Consider the following 17,461-nt stretch of genomic DNA (forward strand, 5'->3'; position numbering starts at 1 on the left):
ACCTCCCAGGGGAAGCTGACTCATTTGGACAAGGTCCTTCTGTGGTCAAGACCAGGGCTAACACATGGCCCTGATAATCAGACTGGACGGCACAGCAGCAAGATGATGGACACAACATTTGGGGACAGAACGGTCTTTCAACAGGTGCTAAGCTCCCCTTGTCCTGCCTCCATGCAATAAAGGCTCCCACTTACTGAGCCCCGGCAATGGGTCAGGCAGTGCGCTGTTTGACAAATATGAGCTCCCGATTCTCATGCTGCCCTGCAAGGTTGATCCTAGGCAGGTATTGTCCCATCTTACAGAGGTGGAAGTGGAGGGGAGAGGAGGGGAGGATGGGCAGCCTACATCCTGCACATCTCGTATCCCTCGTTTCACAGTGACCTGCTGCCATTGGGAAGCAACACAGCCCAGTGGAAATGCAGTCTCTGGCTGGGAAGTCATTCAACCTCTCTGAGCCTGTTTCCTCATCAGTACAACGAGACAGTAGTATCAGTCTTGAAGGCTGCTGATGCCCAGCCTCGATCCCCTCAGCCCTCACAGTTCCTGTACACACCCATGGTTTCCTCTTGTGTCTGTTTCTCTCCTGAGGGCTTTCTCGGGCAGGCTGTCTGCAAGGGCTGGAAAGTTTATGCTCCCAAAGGGCAGCACTCAACCAACAGGAAGGGGCTGGAGGACTAACTGCTCAGCTTCTTCACTCACCCCGGAAACAGCTCTGCTCTACAGTCTCTCCGAAGTCCCAGAGGGACTGAGCCCCAGGGGCCACTAGGAGACCTACCCATGAATGCATCCCACGCTGACCAGGTCTTCCCTTCCCTGCTCCCCCCGCGAGCTGCCAGGCAAGCCCTTCCTGCCTGTGTGGCCATTCCTGCCAACACTGCCCTCAAGTCTTGGTTCTTTTCCCAACCATCTCAGCCTTGTCCCGCCTCCCTTCCAGAGGTCCCAAGGGATCTTGTCACCTTCCTTCTCTACTCCCACAACCCCCTACAGGTGCCTCTGCCCCTTGAACTGCTTTTCTGGAGAAAATAAACAGTCAACACTGGTCTGTGTTGCTTCCTGAAAGCCAACTTCAAATATCAGAGCTAGGCTGGGTGTGACTGCTCACGCCTGTATTCCCAGCACTTTGGGAGGCTGAGGCATGTGCATTACTTGAGGTCAGGAGTTCGAGACCGGCCTGGCCAACATGGTGAAACCCATCTCTACTAAAAATACAAAAATTAGCCCGGCGTGGTGGCATGCGCCTGTAATCCCAGCTACTCAGGAGCCTGAGGCAGGAGGATCACTTGAATCAGGGAGGTGGAGGTTGCAGTGAGCTGAGATCGCACCACTGCACTCCAGCCTTTTTCAAAACAACAGCAGCAGCAACAACAACAAAACAAAACAAACAAATGTCAGAGCTAGGTGAGGCCCCGAGGAGGATCTGTTCCTCTTTCTCCTTCCTGATGGGGGCATGAAAGACCAGGGAGAGGCAAAGGGCAACCGTGGCCCACAGCAAGCAGTGGTAGAGACAGAAAAGTCTAGAAGGAGGCCTTACCCTGAGTCGCTGCCACCAAAGCCCTCAGCAGTGACAGCCTGTCGGGCAACTTGACCCCATAATCCACCCTACCACTCACGCCGTGCGCCCTAAGGTGGGAGCCAAAGATCAACCAACAGACGGACAGACGCAACAGCAGGCTGAGGCCTACACATGGCATCCTCCGGTGCCTGGGGAAGCCCCAGATTGCATTCATGAATCCCTCCCACTCCAGTCCCTGAGCAGATGCCCCCAAGAGAGGAATTCCCAAACGGCTTCAGGAAACCAGTCCCTGGAGAACTCTCACCCCTCCCTGACTCCAGTCTCTACATCCAGGGGCCACTCCCCAAAGGCAGCCATCCCCAGCTGGGCCTCCCTGACCCCACAGGCAACCACCTCTCTCCTGGCCCCCACCAGCCCCTCCACCAGACCAGACCTGCTCCAAGTCAGCTGTCACTTCGGAAACCATCTGATAAACCTCCCAGCCCTCTACAGAGAGCATCAGATGAACGATACACAAGGCAGCTCTGAGAAGTAGGCAGCAGGGGCTACATGTGAGACACCACTTCTACATACAGTCATTCCCACCGAGGCGGACTGACTCCCCTGGGCCGACATTCTCATCCTGAAGTGTGCTGAGTTTGGGGGTAGGGGTGTCTATCTTGATTTAAACAAAGGACAAATGCCTTGAGACGAAAGATGACGCTACAGTGGTGGAAGCTGAGGCACAGGGAGGAGCTGAAAGTGATAAGGAGGAGGGGGCTTCTCTACTGAAGCAAGCGCTTTAGGTTTATCTTTGAATTCTATAATGAAATTCAGCAATGACATAAAATCCTCGAATGTTCAAGCTGGAGAGGACCTCAGAGGTCACCCTTCTCAACTCCTTTACAAATCAGGACTGTGAGACTCGAAGGACAACACTTGACTCCTGCAAGGTCTGGGTCTCCTCCAAATGTGGCTCTAGAACTCGGATCTGGTCATATCCAGGCTAGAGAGAAAGAGAGTGAGGCCCTGGATATCAGCCTAGATACGTGTGTGTGTTTGTGTGTGTGCATGTGCGTGTGTTACGGGCGGTGGGAGGGGGAGGTCTTATCCCCAAAGACAAGTAGATGGGGCTTTCCCTGGTCCTGCCCACTTCCCAGCTGGGCTAGAGGCACACAGCTAGACTAAGAAACAGCATATAGCCACCTGGCTCCTTGCCTGGTGACCTCAAGACCCTCACCAAGTCCTGGGACATGGGTCACCCTGGCAACCATCACCCCAAGATAAAGCAAACCCTCTCTCCTCCACTCTGCTGAAATTATTCTTGCCATCCTTCCAGACTATTCCTGTCCTTCCTCAGTTTTGCCTTTCCTGGACACTGATGGACAGCTACGTCCTCTCCTCTCCCGTGAGCTCTCTCTGGCCTGGAGTATGCAGCCCTCTGACTCGTAGGACCCCACTACCTACTCTGTACACAATCGGTTGCAAAATCATGGGTGTATCTGTCTCTCACACTGGCTGTGCATGCCTCCACGGCAGGGTTTCCCGCCCTGCCACAGGCCAGCCTAGCACCTGCGTCAGAGCAGTGGCCTGGCAAGCTGGATGGATGAAGGACGACCAAAAAGAATGGCCAGATGGGTGAGCGAAGCCCGTGTCTCCCCACCTGGGTGGCGCACGGTCAAGCTCAGGGACGGCCCCTTGCACTTCCTCTCAGCTGTGGCATGTAGTAGTTAAGTGCATGGGCTCTGCAGTCAGACAAGCTGGGTTTGCCCGCCTTGTGCCTCAGTTTCCCCATCTGTAAAGTGGGGGGTGGGGCAGAGTAAAAATGGTTCAGGGCTGCTGTGGAGATTCGATATGTGGAGCACCTGGGACCTCGTCAGCCTTGTGAGACAGGTCAGCTGTCCTCGGCCCAGTGCTGAGTGGAGCCGTCACTCTCCCGGTGGATGCTCAGGCGCACTTGGTGACAAGCGCAGCACAAGCAATCTCCACCCTCACAGGTCCAAGGAAGAAGCCCGCCCCCAGCACACTCCCAGGGCTCCCTTCTGAGTCCCTTCCCCAGCTCAGCCCCTCTTCAGCCTCCCTTCCATTCCCCACTCTCAGCCTTGAGGACCTTCTGCCTCTCGCCTAGGTCCCTGCACCCTACACCCTCTCTGATCCCACACCTCGTCCACACTTGCCTCCATCCATCCCTCTCCCTAACTGCCTGTCCAGACAGAACCCTCAGCGCCTGCTAAACCTCCTATCTCGGCTTTGGACGGGTTGCTTCACCCCATGAACAATGGGCCTCGCACTTCTGGGGCTCACCCCTGCCCCTGGGTATAAAATGGCAGTTCCTTGGGCTCTGTTCCCAGAGTCTGGCTGTGTAGGTCTGAAGCAGGGCTCCAGAAGCCATGTTTACACAAGTGGCCCCCAGATATCCCCCTATTATGTCTCTGATGGCAGCCGTCCAAATGCTACATGTTGAGACACCGTCTCTTAGGGCCTCAGTTTCCCCCGCCGCAAAGTCACAGACAACAACACACACATGTGTAGCACCAGAAGGTTCTTCGAGGTAAAGCGCCCTCCCCACTGATCCTCACCCTGATCCACTGAGGACTTCCAGGCCCAGGGGCAGTGAGTCACTTGCCCACAAGCACACAGCCAAAAGCCTGGGGGAGGAAACCGGGTCTTCCGCCCTGAAGAAGGGCCCGAGACACCAGGGCACAGACAAGACCAGACCACAAGTACTTTTTTTCCACTTTCTTTCTTTGGAGAGCACAAAGAGAAATTTTTTTTAACAGGAAAAACGTATTTTTTTTTCTAAAAGAGCACACAACCCTTCCGCTGTCTGCACAGCAGCCTGGAGCTTGGCTTCTTTTGTTCCTTAAATCAAGGCCAGGAAGCAGAGCCAAGAGCCCCTTTCCTCCCTGCTTTCCCTTGTGGAATCATTTCCAATTCAGTGGCAGTGAGAAAATGGTCATTCATTGGGCTGTGAGGTCAGAAGTCTCGAAGGCCCCAGCAAGGACAGAAAGCACTGGAAGGGCAAAATGAGAGCCCTTGGCAGGTGCTAAAGGAGGGGCCACAGGGTAACACCTCCCATCCGGGGGAGCTTAGGAAAGAAGCTGGGCACATGTAGTCTTAGCTGCTCGGGACGCCAAGGAGGGAGGATCACTTGAGCTCAGGAGTTCGAGACTAGCCTCAGCAACACAGTGAGATTCCATCTCTAAAACAACAACAATAAACCAAAAAAAAAAAAAAATGAAAGGTATGGGTAGAGGCTGGGGTGTACCATCCGAGAGGGAGACACGAGCCTGCTCTCAGGGAGCCCGGTCTGACTAGGAGACATAGCCTCTGCCTCAGGGAATCCTCAGCCAGAGAGGAGACATATTTGCTCTTGAGCCGAGATGCTGGGTGAACTGACCATCACGCATCCCTGGTTGTCTCTAAACAAAGCCCAGAAGTGCTGCATCAATGCACTGAGCAAAGGCTTTGGCTGCAGCATGGAAAGAAACATTTTCCTGGAGCAGGACCCATAATGGAGGTCATGGGCCCCCAGTGGGCAAAGTATGGCATGTTGGTATGTGTGGATACCATATATGTGGATACATTCTTCTGGAGAGCTTTCATCAGCTGCCCGAAGACATTCATGAGTCTAAAAAGGTCAAGAAAAGATGGTGTATCTTCTTCCCAACAACTCACCCTAAGCATCCGTCCAACCTTGGGTGAAAAGTAGGGGCACTGAAAGCATAGACTTCAAGCTTCATCTCTGGATCCGATACCCAGCTCTGTCCCTTACTTGCTATATGACCTCTGGCATGTCACTTCGCTTCTCTGTGCACCAGTATTCCCATTTGTAAAGAAGGGCTAATAACAGTCCCACCCTCCCAGGAGTTTTCTGAGATTAAACTCACATAGTAAGTTGCAATGCAGTGCCTGGCGTACAATAAGTGCTCAATAAAGGCCTGTGGAGAATGAAGATGGCACCTAAGAATGCTCCATATTCTCCCCTCTCTGCTCCCTAAAGCTTGGCTTTAGCAGGACCCAAGCCCTACTACCCTTGCCCACCACTGCTCACTGGTTGTACAGCCTTCCTTGAGGAGAGAGTGGGGACAGGAGAGCCAAGGTCAGGTAGAAACAGGAATCCTGGCTGGGCTTGGTGGTTCATGCCTATAATCCCAACACTTTGGGAGGCTGAGGCAGGAGGATCGCTCGAGGCCAGGAGTTTGAGACCAGCATGGGCAATATAGGGAGACCCTGTCTCTACAAAAAATAAACAAAATTAGCCGGGTGTGGTGGTGTGCATCTGTAGTCCCAGCTACTCAAGAGGCTGGGGTGGGAGGATCTCTTGAGCCCAGGAGGTCAAGGCTGCAGTGACCGTGATCACACCACTGCACTCCAGCCTGGGTGACAGAGCGAGACCCTGTCTCAAAAATAAATAAATACATAAATAAAAGAAACAGAAGGCTGGGCGTGGTGGCTCACACCTGTAATCCCAGCACTTTGGGAGGCCAAGGTGGGTGGATCACCTGAGGTCAGGAGCTCAAGACCAGCCTGACCAATATGGTGAAATCCAGTCTCTCCTAAAAATACAAAAATTAGCCAGGCATGGTGGCAGACACCTGTAGTCCCAGCTACTCAGGAGGCTGAGGCAGGAGAATAGCTTGAACCTGGGAAGCAGAGGTTGCAGTGAGCCGAGATTGCGCCACTGCATTTCAGCCTGGGTGACAGAGTGAGGCTCCATCTCAGAAAAAAAAAAAAAAAGTTGAGTGTAGGAATTGCAAAAACAAACAAACAAAAACCACAGGAATCCTGATGGTCCCACAGAGGCCCCTGAGGTACTGACCAGCATCATCCCATTTCTGCATGGAGCAATTCAACCTAAACATCTGGCAAATGGGGTGGGAGAGAGATGACACCCATCAAGTAGATAATCTGTGTCAAGTCCTTTGTTATGTACTTAGTTTGTGACACTCTATTTACTCCCCATATCGATGCCAGAAAGTAGACTTTGCTCCCATTCTACAGGCAAGGCCACTGAGGCTGAGTGATGTGCCTGGTGTCACCGGCTTGTCAAGAGGCATGCAGAAATTTGAACTCTGAACTCTGAAGCTCAAGCTCATTTAAAGGTGCCCTGGGGAGTGCTTGCACTACCAAGGCCAAGGTCTCCCAAAGCCCCATCTGGGCCAGCAATGCTGCCTCTTATCCTCACTGTCCTGCTTCCCATCCTCAGCCTCTCGGAGCTACTCCTAAACAAACGACTGAAGAGAAGAACTGGAGGGTTTCCCATCTCCTCCTGCCCGGCTCCCAGACCTAAAAGGCAGAAGTAATCCAAGGAAAGCAGGGCGGGAGCTGGGAGGAGAGAGGCCTTGGCAACTAGCCCCTGGCACTTACCCATCTCCCCTTTCAGATCCCGTTCTCACCCGCGTGCTCTGTTTCCCTGCCAAGCAACCTCACCAAGGTCTAAAAAGCAGTTTTCACACGGCTTAAAGAGCTCTCCTTCCTGGGGCAATTTGCATTTTTATTGTTATTAATTATTGTAATAATTGTCCCTCTCACACTACATGGCCAAGGGAAAAGAGCAGGAGCTGTGGCCTCAGATGCATCTGAGCTAGAGTCCCCACATGACCACATGTGGCCCTGACAAGCTGCTTCATCTCAGTTTCCTCATCTGGGCATGGGGTCACATACCTGCCTGTGGAGTTGCTGTGAAGTCAACAGCTTCAAACAGAAACGTAGGAAGCACACTCAATTCCTCTCTTTCCCTTGTTCCCCCTCCTGTCCCATCAGCAAGTTTTAAATGTTTCTACTTCGAAATATATCCCAAATCTGTCCACTCCTCCCCATGCCACCATCAGTATCATCTCTCACTTGGAGGCCTCAGTAGTCTTCTGCCTAGCAATGTGCTTCCATGCCTGCCTCTCTCTACCCCTCACCAGTCCCTTCTCTTCACGATGACCAGAATTCTTTCTATTTTATTTATTTTATCTTTTATTTTTTGAGATGGAATCTCACTCTGTCGCCCAGGCTGGAGTGCAGTGGTACAATCTCAGCTCACTGCAACCTCCGCCTCGCGGGTTCAAGCTATTCTCCTGCCTCAGCCTCCAGAGTAGCTGGGATTACAGGTGCATGCCACCACACTTGGCTAATTTTTGTATTTTCAGTAGAGATGGGGTTTCGCCAGGTTGGCCAGACTGGTCTCGAACTCCTGACCTCAAGTGATCCGCCCACCTTGGCCTCTCAAAGTGCTGGGATTACAGGCTAGAGCCACCGCACCCGGACTCTTTTTATTTTTTATTTTGAGACAGAGTCTTGCTGTCACCCAGGCTGGAGTGCAGTGGTGCAATATCAGCTCACTGCAACCTCTGCCTCCCAGGTTCAAGCAATTCTCCTGCCTCAGCCTCTCGAGTAGCTGGGATTACAGGCGCCTGCCACCACGCCTGGCTAATTTTTGTATTTTTAATAGAAATGGGGTTTCACCATGTTGGCCAGGGAGGTGGAGGCTGCAGTGAGCAGAGATCACGCCATTGCACTCCAGCCTGGGTGACAGAGCGAGACTCCATCTCAAAAAAAAAAAAAAAAAAAGGCCTCTCAATAGCAAATGAAGATCAATATCAATTATCAAATAAATGAATGTGTCAGTAGTGTTCAGTTATTTGTACCTATTACCATGATTAAGCTGATTTGGCACATTGCAGTTTATATAGAATGTCACAGACTTAATCTCCTTAGTCTTCAGAACAATGAAGACAGAGGATGTGGACAGGACCAGTATTTTCCACCAGTTTACAAATGGAGAAACTGAGGTTGGAGAACTTAAACAATCTGGCCAGGATCCCAGAGAAGATAAGCCAGGAGTGGCACTGACTTTCAGTGTCCTGGCCAGGATTCTTCCATACCCAAAGGTATAAAGCTGTCCTGTTGTTACTGTGAGGTCTGTGTGAGGCCAGCAGAAGAGACCTTAGGGAACTTGCAATGTTTTGAAATCACACTAAGCCTTTTTATTCTTGACTGGCAAACTGGCAGAAAGAAAGGCAGTCATGGGTCCAGCCAAGCTGTGCTTGGAGAATCAGTCACCTAACACTGTCCACTGTCCATTGACTGTAGGAAAATCTGAGGAGCAGGCCTCAGAGATGCAAATTCTAGGCTCTTGGAAAGCCTCCTTACTTTCCAAATGGCCCCATAGATGCCATGGTTGCCCATCCAGCAAACATCGCCCACTCTCTTCCTGCCGACAGAATCCACATTGTTTAGATCTGATGACGACTCCCTGAAATCCGGGAAGATGGCCCCTGTCCCTAGTCTAGGAGTGCACATGAGACCCAGCTTTGGCACCTGAATTAGAAAGGAAGGTTTGCTGAGAGATTTTGGAAAGGATTATACTTTCCTGGTAAAAAGAACTTTTCAAAGAGAGGACTCTGGCCTCATGCCTAGCTTCCTGTCTTTGGAGGCAGTTGAGATGCCCGAAGCAGAGGCAGCCATTTTGTAACAACAAGGCCTACTGCTAAGATGATAGCAAAATACAAAGACAACTGGGTCCTTGATGATAAAGTGAGCTGACAAAGTAGCCCTGATATAACCTACCTCCAGATTCATTGTGATCTGAGAAAAATAAATGCGTTTCAGGTTTAAGCCACCATCAGTCAGATTTTCTGTTACCTACAGCTGAATCATTCCTACCCAAGCCAGACTCCTCTCTGCCCCAGAGCTTTCCAGCCTAATTCCCCAGCCTCCTCCCTACGCTTTCTTCCCAAGGGTAGAACATCTCCAGTGATCGCCTTGAGTCTGAACAGGGTGAACTGTGAGCTGGGAGAGGAGGGATGGTAAACTGCTACTGTGTGGTCTGGATGGCATCGAAGGCTGGCTTCCATCCTGTGACTCTTTCTGGTTTCTGCCCCCCAAGGATTCCTCCAGTTCTGGGTTTGCTGCTCAGAACCACAGGCATCCGTTAGCAAGGAAGGCCTCTCCCATCCCTGGGGAGAGACTGCCTACCTTTCGGTCACACCTACCATAGTTGGTACTCAGGCCTCCACCACCATCCTCCTGGAGAACCCAACCTCCAATCTCAAGAAGACCTCAAGGCCTTGAAGTCTGAGGGAATAGAAGTTGGATCCCTCTCTCCAAAATGTACTCACTGTGTAACCTTGGGCAGGTCTCTTAACCTCTCTGAGCCTCAATTTCCTAATCGGCAAAAAGAGAAAATACTAATATCTATCTATCCTAGTTTAAAAGATGCAGCAATTGTGATTGGCAGAAATATAGGATGGCCTCCAAGATTCCAGTCTCCTGGCACACACGTCTGTATAATCCCCTCCCCTTGAGAGTGGGCGGGACCTGGGAATATGATAGGTTAGTCACTCATGCGATTGGGTTATGATGTATGACAAAGGTGACCAGATATTCACTCTTATGATTACAGTTACTTTACAAAAGACTCTGTCATAGCAGATTAGGAGAGATTCTCCTGCTGGCCTTGAAGAAGTGAGCTGCCGTGCTGTGAGGGGGCCATGTGGCAAGGGCCTGGGTGCAGCCTCTAGGAGCTGAGGGTCACTCTGGTCCAATAACCAGGAAGAAAACAGAACTTTAATCTATCTGCTGCAAGAAATTGAATTCTGCCACCCACAAGTGAGCTCGGAGGAGGACTCAGAGCCTTGGATAAGACCACAGCCCTGCCAATACCTTGATTCCAGCCTAGTGACACCCTGAGCAGAAAAGCCACTTTATGTCATGCCTGGACTTCTGACCTACAGAAACTAGGAAATGAGAAATGGCTGTAGTTAGAAGCCACTAGGTTTGTGGTAATTTGTCACATAGCAACTGAGAACTAATACAATTATCTTAGTTTGAAATATATGAAAGTATTATGTGGGGCCGGGTGCAGTGGCTCACACCTAATCCCAGCACTTTGAGAGGCACAGGCTGGAGGACTGCTTCCCGCCAGGAGTTTGAGATCAGCCAGTCAGCCTGGGCAACCGAATATGACCTCACCTCTACAAAACAAACAAACAAACAAAAACATCAAAAAAAATTTAAAAATTAGCTAGGTGTGGTGGTGTGTGTGCACCTGTAGTCCTGGCAACTCAGGAGGCTAAGGCAGGAGGATCGCTTGAGCCCAGGAGTTGGAGGCTGCATTGAGCTGTGACTCTACCACTGCATTCCAGCTTGGGCGACAGAGACTGTATCTCAAAAAAAAAAAAAAAAAAAAAAAGGAAGGGAGGGAGGGAGGAAGGAAGGAAGGAAGGAAGGAAGGAAAGAAAGAAAAAAAATAAGTTGTGTTATTTATTTGAATAGGTTAAAAACAGATGGGCTGGGTGCGGTAGCTCATGCCTGTAATCCCGGCACTTTGGAAAGCCGAGGCGGGACGATCACCTGAGGTCAGCAGTTTGAGACCAGCCTGACCAACATGGTGAAACCCTGTTTCCAGTAAAAATACAAAAATCAGCCGGGCATGATGGTGCATGCCTGTGATCCCAGCTACTCAAGAGGCTGAGGCAGGAGAATCGCTTGAACCCAGTAGGCAGAGGTTGCAGTGAGCCAACACTGGGCCACTGTACTCTAGCCTGGGTGACAGAAAGAGACTCCGTCTCAAAAAAAAAAAAAAAAATTGAGTGTAGAAATTGCATATGGTTCAGCCTAATACGGTGTAAAGTGCCTAGCATGCAGTTGGCACTCAGTAAATGCCACTGTTATTATTCCCCTAGCTCCACTGACCTGAGTACCTTAGTGTATTCAATGGTTAAGTGGACTTCTTTTCCTAGCACTGGCTTTGACAGCTGCCGCCCTCCCCCAGGCTCCTCCCTCCCCCAAACCACCCTCTTGCTGCCTGTCAGAAGAAAGCGCTCAGAGCTGTTCACACCCCTTCTGAGAGACCCAGGGCACAGCTCCTGAGCCGGGCTGCCTCTAAGGCTCCAGAGCAGCAAAATGCCAACCCGAACAGACGGCAGAAAACAATATCTCTGGGGCAGAACAACAGCTGCCCACCAGCCCCATACCAGCTGGTGGAGAGAGGGCAGCCGGCAGGGCTAAGCAATAGGCTGCTTCCAGACTCGCCCTGCCCCGTCTTCCCTGGGTCTTGGGAACCCACCATGTGGAAATGTGCATCGCTTCTCCAGCAGGACCCTGCGCAAGTGCAAAGGTTTCTTGTTATGTAAAAAATGCAAATCATTCTTTCTAACCAACATGCTGGGCCAGATCCCTGCATGGAGACCTGAAAACTAGTGGGGCCTTTGGAGAATGGAACGTCGACAGGTAAGTTTTGATTGACTCAGCAGGATGGTTCACACAGTCAGGAAGGGTCTAGAACAGGCCATCAGAGGAAGGAAGAGCTCTTGACTCAAGGGAGGAGGGTCTTTAAAGTCACATTTTTTATGATGTCTACTGGTATCTAGTTCCACAAACCATCTGCCCTACTCACTCCCAAAACAACCCTTAAGAATCTCGAGATTGGCAGGGCTCAGTGGCTGACGCCTGTAATCCTAGCACTTTGGGAGGCTGAGGCAGGTGGATCACCTGAGGTCAAGAGTTCGAGATCACCCTGGCCAACATGGTGAAACCTTGTCTCTACTAAAAATACAAAAATTAGCCCTGTGTGGAGGCAGGCACCTGTAATTCCAGTTACTCAGTAGACTGAGGTAGGAGAATCACTTGAACCCAGAAAGCGGAGGTTGCAGTGGGCTGAGATCACGCCTTTGCACTCCAGCACTCCAGCCTGGGCAACAGAGCAAAAACTCTGTCTCAAAAAAAAAAAAAAAGAAAGAAACTCTAGATTGATCAGATCTCCAGAACACACACAGACCCTGGGAGCCAGCTATAGAGGCAAATTTTTATTAACTTCCAGGTGTCAAATAAGCAACAACATCAATTGCATCAATTGCTATTCATGGATTAATTCATTTAAGCCTCATAACTGATAAGGATCATTATGCTTCCTTTACAGATGAGGAAACTGAGGCACAGACAGCTTAAGTAGCTTACCCAAGGTCATAGGAAGAGAGCTGGGATTTGAAACCAAGGAGACAGATTCCAGGGCTCACATTCATAACCATTGTGCCAAATAACCAAAGGCTTTCTAATCTTGGGCCCTGAGTTTACCACAGTCAGTAAAAATAATTGTTTGGGAGTATAGTATACTCTACCTGAAGCAGGGGCCTGAAACTGTCCATCCCCAGTGTCATTTGCCTTCAGTGGAGACTTGGCCCCACGGTGGCCCTGTGCTCTGACTCAGATGTGCCCCTGTGCCAGGCAGCTTTGCTTAGCTAGCTGAGCCCTGGGATGGGCACAGCAGGTGCCAGATCCTCCCTTAGGCACAGAGCAGAAGAAGGCTCTGTGGTAGGGGAGTGGTAGGCCCCTTCATGAGGAGGAAGGCAAGTAGAAACAAGTGTTCCTGGGAGCCAGAGGTGGCGACTCATAATCTTCCCTGAAACATTGACCCCTTTACCCCAGCTGCCCATCCTGAAACCCCCTGGAGTTCTCACCTGCCAGCCCCTCTGCCTGCCCTACTGTTCTGGGCCCACCAGCAGGTGTCACTCAGATGCCCAGGGCAGAGCCTCCCAGAGCCTCCTCTCCTGGGGCCCCAAGAGTGCTGACCACAGGGTGCAGTGGGGAGGGATTGACTCTTTAACTGGCGACCATGGAGTGAAGAATATGCTGGAGAAAGCCACTCTCTGCATTTCTCCCTCCTCCCTGTGCTCCTCTCCTCCTCCTTTTCCTCCTCCTCCTCTCTGTCTGTTCTAGAACCTGAATAGTTGGGCCTGGCTGAGGCAGAGAGATGCATCTACAATTTCAAGGCCACCCAGACTGTTTTCTCACCTCCCCTCTGTTCTAAGTGACTGCTCCCTCCTCATCCTTCCCCATCAAAACCCACTTCCCCCTGCCTCTGGCTTTCTGGAGAACATGAGCAGGGCCCAGGTCAGGGCCTTCCTCAGCTCATGGATCACGTCCCCTGAAAGGGAACTGACCCAGGGTCAGCCCCAGAACCACATCCCCCAGGAAGGCCTCTTATGCAAGAGGTTTGAGTCCTTTGGACATCTTTACTTCCAGAAAGCAAACAGGAGGGGCCAGGTGCTACCGCCTTCTGGTGATCATTGTAGCTACTTATTGAGCACCTACTGTGTGCCAAGCAAGTGCGAAGTAGCTTGCTGGGTGCTTCCTGCTCCTCCACTCCTGCAAGTTAATTCCTCCAACAGTATTTGGCAAGTGCCAGGCACTGCCCTAAGCACGAGCTACCTTGGTGAACAAGGTTTCTCCATGAGCACATGCTGCTTATTGTTTGTACCTGACAGGCGGGGGAAACTGAGGCTTAAAGTTTGCCCCAAGTGGTGAAGCAGAGATTCTGTTTCAAGGTGTCTGACTCCAAAGCCACACTATCTGCCCTCCATCTCCTTTCCTCTCCACTGGAGTAGAGGGTGCATGGGTCCGACTCAGGGTGGGAATCCCTGCCCTCAACTGCTTACACAGTTGCTTTGAGGGGAGGGATGACATCTGCACACCTGAGACATCTCAAGAGGTTTCATCCTCAGTATGTGAGTGACCGTGTGGCCCAGGCTGAGTACCTAGGGCCCAGGGGACACAGAAGACAGTGATTTGAGCTGTGTGTCTCATGGGTGAGAGGATGCCTGGAAGTGGGGAGCATGAGGCCAGGCTTTTCAGGAGGAGGGGATCGTAAACTTGGGGAGATAAAGGACGAGTGAAATCCGGATGGGGAATGGGCTGTTCAGAGGTTTGGAGGTGGGAAGGATCCCAAGACAACTGAAGACAACAGGTAGGATTGAAGCCTGGGAGGGAGTGCCAGGCGCAGGGATGTGCGTGCAGGAGAAGGGTGGGGAGGCCGTGCTGCTTTTGATGGCGAGGAGGTGAGACTGGAGCTAATGGGCCATCAGGAATCTCCCAGCAGAGTAATGACAAGGCGCAAATGGCATTGGGAGATGATCCTGACGGCATGGTGTATGGGACCTGGGAGCTATCACAGGAGCCCCCAGAGGGCCTGGCTTAGGGGGGCAGCTACGTTCAACCAGACTAGCCTTCACTGCCACTTACCCCCAAGTCTTCAAGAGAAAGTCACCCTGAGTCCTTCCCTCCTTCACGCCCCTGCCCAGACCCTCTAGCTCTACCTACACCTCATCAATGCCACAACTTTGTAATACAGGGCTGGGGGGCCAACAAGGTTACCTCTCATGGAGGGTCTGACCAAGGAGCAACCTGGAAGAGGATGAGATGGGTGATTTCGAACAAGGGCACAGCCAGGGCTCCAGAAATGCTGTCGGTGATCTGGGGCAGGGGGCATGGCCTCTGCGGAGGAACCTCAAAGTGGGTGACGCTTGCGTGGCAGCACATGATCCTAGGCCAGCCACAGAGAGACTGAACTAGGGAAAAAGCCCCGTTTGCCACCCACACCCTCTTACTGCCTGGGGCAGCCTTCCCCTAGCTAGGAGAACCTGGGGCAGACCCAGCTCTTAGAGAAGTTACCCCCAAACCCTGTGTGACATGAGTGAAGATTTGGGCGTGGTAACCCACAAAAATATTCCCCCTCCTCCTCTGTTAGACTCTACAATTTCACAATCAGTGTTCTATTCCTTTGGCTTAAGATTTTTGACCCAAGTTATTTTTTTAATGGTGCCACTTTAAGTTGTTATCATGTATCCACACCTCAGTGTGAATGAGTCAATCTGATCCTTTTCCAGGAGTCGATTTCGTTGTTGATGGAGATGAAGGAAGGCTTTAAAATCCTAGAGTCTAGGACAGTGGGGTGGGGGAGAGTGGTGAGGGATCGGGATGCTGGGGCAAAGAGAGAAGAGAGGAGGGCACAGAAGGGAGAGGGCGGGCAAGCCTGGGAGGGATGGGGGCAAATCACTCACTTTGTGGTTTGGGGATGGGGTGATCAGAGATAGCCTGAGCAGAGACCGTAGTACAGCCTTTTACCAACTCCCTCTCCCCACTTGGGTGCCTGGACCCCCGTTCCCGTGTCTTCATATCTCCTCGATGCAACAGCCTGGAGCGCAAACTTTCTGGGATATGACCCCAGCCTGGCTTCCTATTCTGCGGTCGCCACCCGCAGCCGGACAGGACAGGGGCTCTTGGCAGATCGACAGGGGCGCAGTCCTGGAGACCAGGACACTCTGGGAAGGGGGCGCGCGGAGGTTTAGGACCGAAGCGGCAGGGGCCGCGGGGCTCTGCGTCCAGGGCCAGGGCAAGGGGACCCGGCCAGCGGGAGGCTCACCTGCAGGACACGGTGATCTCCACCTTGGTGGCCGGGATGCCGCCCGCCAAGGAGTCGAACTCGCTCAGCGACGCCATGTCCTCAGGCTGCTCCATCGCCCACCGCACCCCCCACCCCAAATTAGTCAATCCCCGCGCGATTCACGCCTCCTCCGGAGCGACTGGAGCCCTGGGCTCTCCCCCAACTCCAGAGCCAGGGCTGGGCGGCAAGGGGAGGAGAGAGGAGCGCGAAGAGGGGGCGTGGGAAGTGAGAGAGGGAAGAGGGCGGAGGGAGCGGGGGCCGCGGATCGAGGAGGGGGCTCGGGTGACGCCGCGAGGAGGCTACAGGGGCCCAGCGGGGAAGGGCAAGGAGCCCAGGGAGCGGGGACCCAGCGGGGAGAGGGGCGCGGGGAGAGGGGCGCGGGGAGAGGGCACCGGGAGGGGAGCGCGGAGTCGTGGACAGGGGCCCCAGGAGAGGGACGCGCGTCTGTGGGCAGAGGCAGAGGGGATGCAGGAGACAGGGAGAGGGGCGTGAGGAGCGGGAGACGCCGGATGGGGCGCTGGCGGCGGGGGTGGCGGGGCGCCGGCGGCGACGGGGCTGGGACGCGGCTGCGAGCGCCACCTCCTCGGCTCGGGCTTCGGCTCCGGGGCGCCCGGGCTGCGAGAAAATCAAATCTGCCCGAAACCGCAGCCTCCCGCCACCCGGGAGCGCCAGAGGGGACGCCCGCAGGGGCCGGGGCGGGGCCGCGGGCGGGGTCTGCGCACAGGGCGAGTGTGAGCGTGTGTGTGCGCGCGCGTGTGTGCGCGCGTGTGTGTGTGCGCGCGTGTGTGCGCGTGTGTGTGTGCGCGCGCGTGTGCGCGTGCGTGTGTGTGTGCGTGTGTGTGTGCGCGTGTGTGTGTGCGCGTGTGTGTGTGTGCGCGTGTGTGTGTGTGCCCGCGTGGCGGGCCGGGGGACGCGGTCCAGATGCTGGGGACGTGGCGGGTGACAGCAAGAGGTGGTCCTGGTCGCGCGCATCTTCATTTGCGCCCGCCCCCTCTCACCACCCCTATCAGGGGTCTCCATCCTGGGGGAGGGGGAGGGTTATGGGAACCGAGGGGCGCCTTTTTGAGAAAGGTCTATGCAGAGTGGAGAGGGGTCATGAGTGGGAGGGAGGTGTGCAATAAAGATCCCCTCCCAGGGGCTTAGGGAGGAGGGTCTCTGCTGAGTGTGCGCCCTACTCGGGGGCAGGTCTCAGTCCAGAAACAGACCCTATATCTCCTTCTGGGGAGGTGTGTGGGGGCGACCCCAGTGCCAGGAGGGACTACCTCGGTTTCCTAGTGGCCCAGGTGGGGTCGGTGCATGGGCGCCTCCCCCATCTGTGGTTCCCGCCAGCCGCGGCCTCGCCAAGTCGGCTGCCGAAACCACGCGCCGGCGCCCTTCCACTCCCCCGCCCGTCGTGACCACACGACTGAGCCAGCCTCCAGGTCTAGAAGCTCCTGCCACCCAGTCTGGTGGCAACCAGACTGGGAGATCGGCCCGAGCTCCCTGGGCTTCTATGCAGCCAGCACCGAGTAGGCGCGTGCTGTGTGCTTGGGGAGCGAGGGGAGAGTTGGGACACCTCTCCTGCAGTCCTCTTCCCAGCCAAGCCCCTCGCGATCCCCCGCCCTAGCCCAGCCTTGCCCTCCCGGGCATGAGGTTGCAGCGCAGAGACGTCTCCCTGAGTAAGGCTGCACACGTAGACTTGACTCTAGCCCATCCTCAGCCTCAGCCTAAGCTTTGCGAGCTGGAACCTCCACTTCCTCACCCACCGCCTGGCACAT

The 17,461-nt window shown here is 53.5% G+C and overlaps 1 protein-coding gene across 3 annotated transcripts in view; it reads right to left on the reverse strand.

Annotated features, from left to right (window-relative positions):
• CPNE5 (copine 5) overlaps positions 1–16,073 on the reverse strand; it is a 96,190-nt gene extending 80,117 nt beyond the window's left edge. For 2 of the 3 annotated variants that reach the window (XM_032141696.2, XM_032141695.2), the window contains exon 1: positions 15,684–16,064. In XM_032141696.2, coding sequence (XP_031997587.1) covers positions 15,684–15,778 — 95 coding nt within the window. In that variant the 5' untranslated portion in view covers positions 15,779–16,064. Of the gene's footprint in view, positions 1–15,683 lie in introns of all 3 variants that reach the window. The other variant, XM_032141699.2, reaches the window with a different exon arrangement.
• Between the last annotated feature and the right edge of the window lie 1,388 nt (positions 16,074–17,461).

Source organism: Hylobates moloch, unplaced genomic scaffold, assembly GCF_009828535.3.
Source record: "Hylobates moloch isolate HMO894 unplaced genomic scaffold, HMol_V3 SCAFFOLD_20, whole genome shotgun sequence".
NCBI lineage: Eukaryota > Metazoa > Chordata > Mammalia > Primates > Hylobatidae > Hylobates > Hylobates moloch.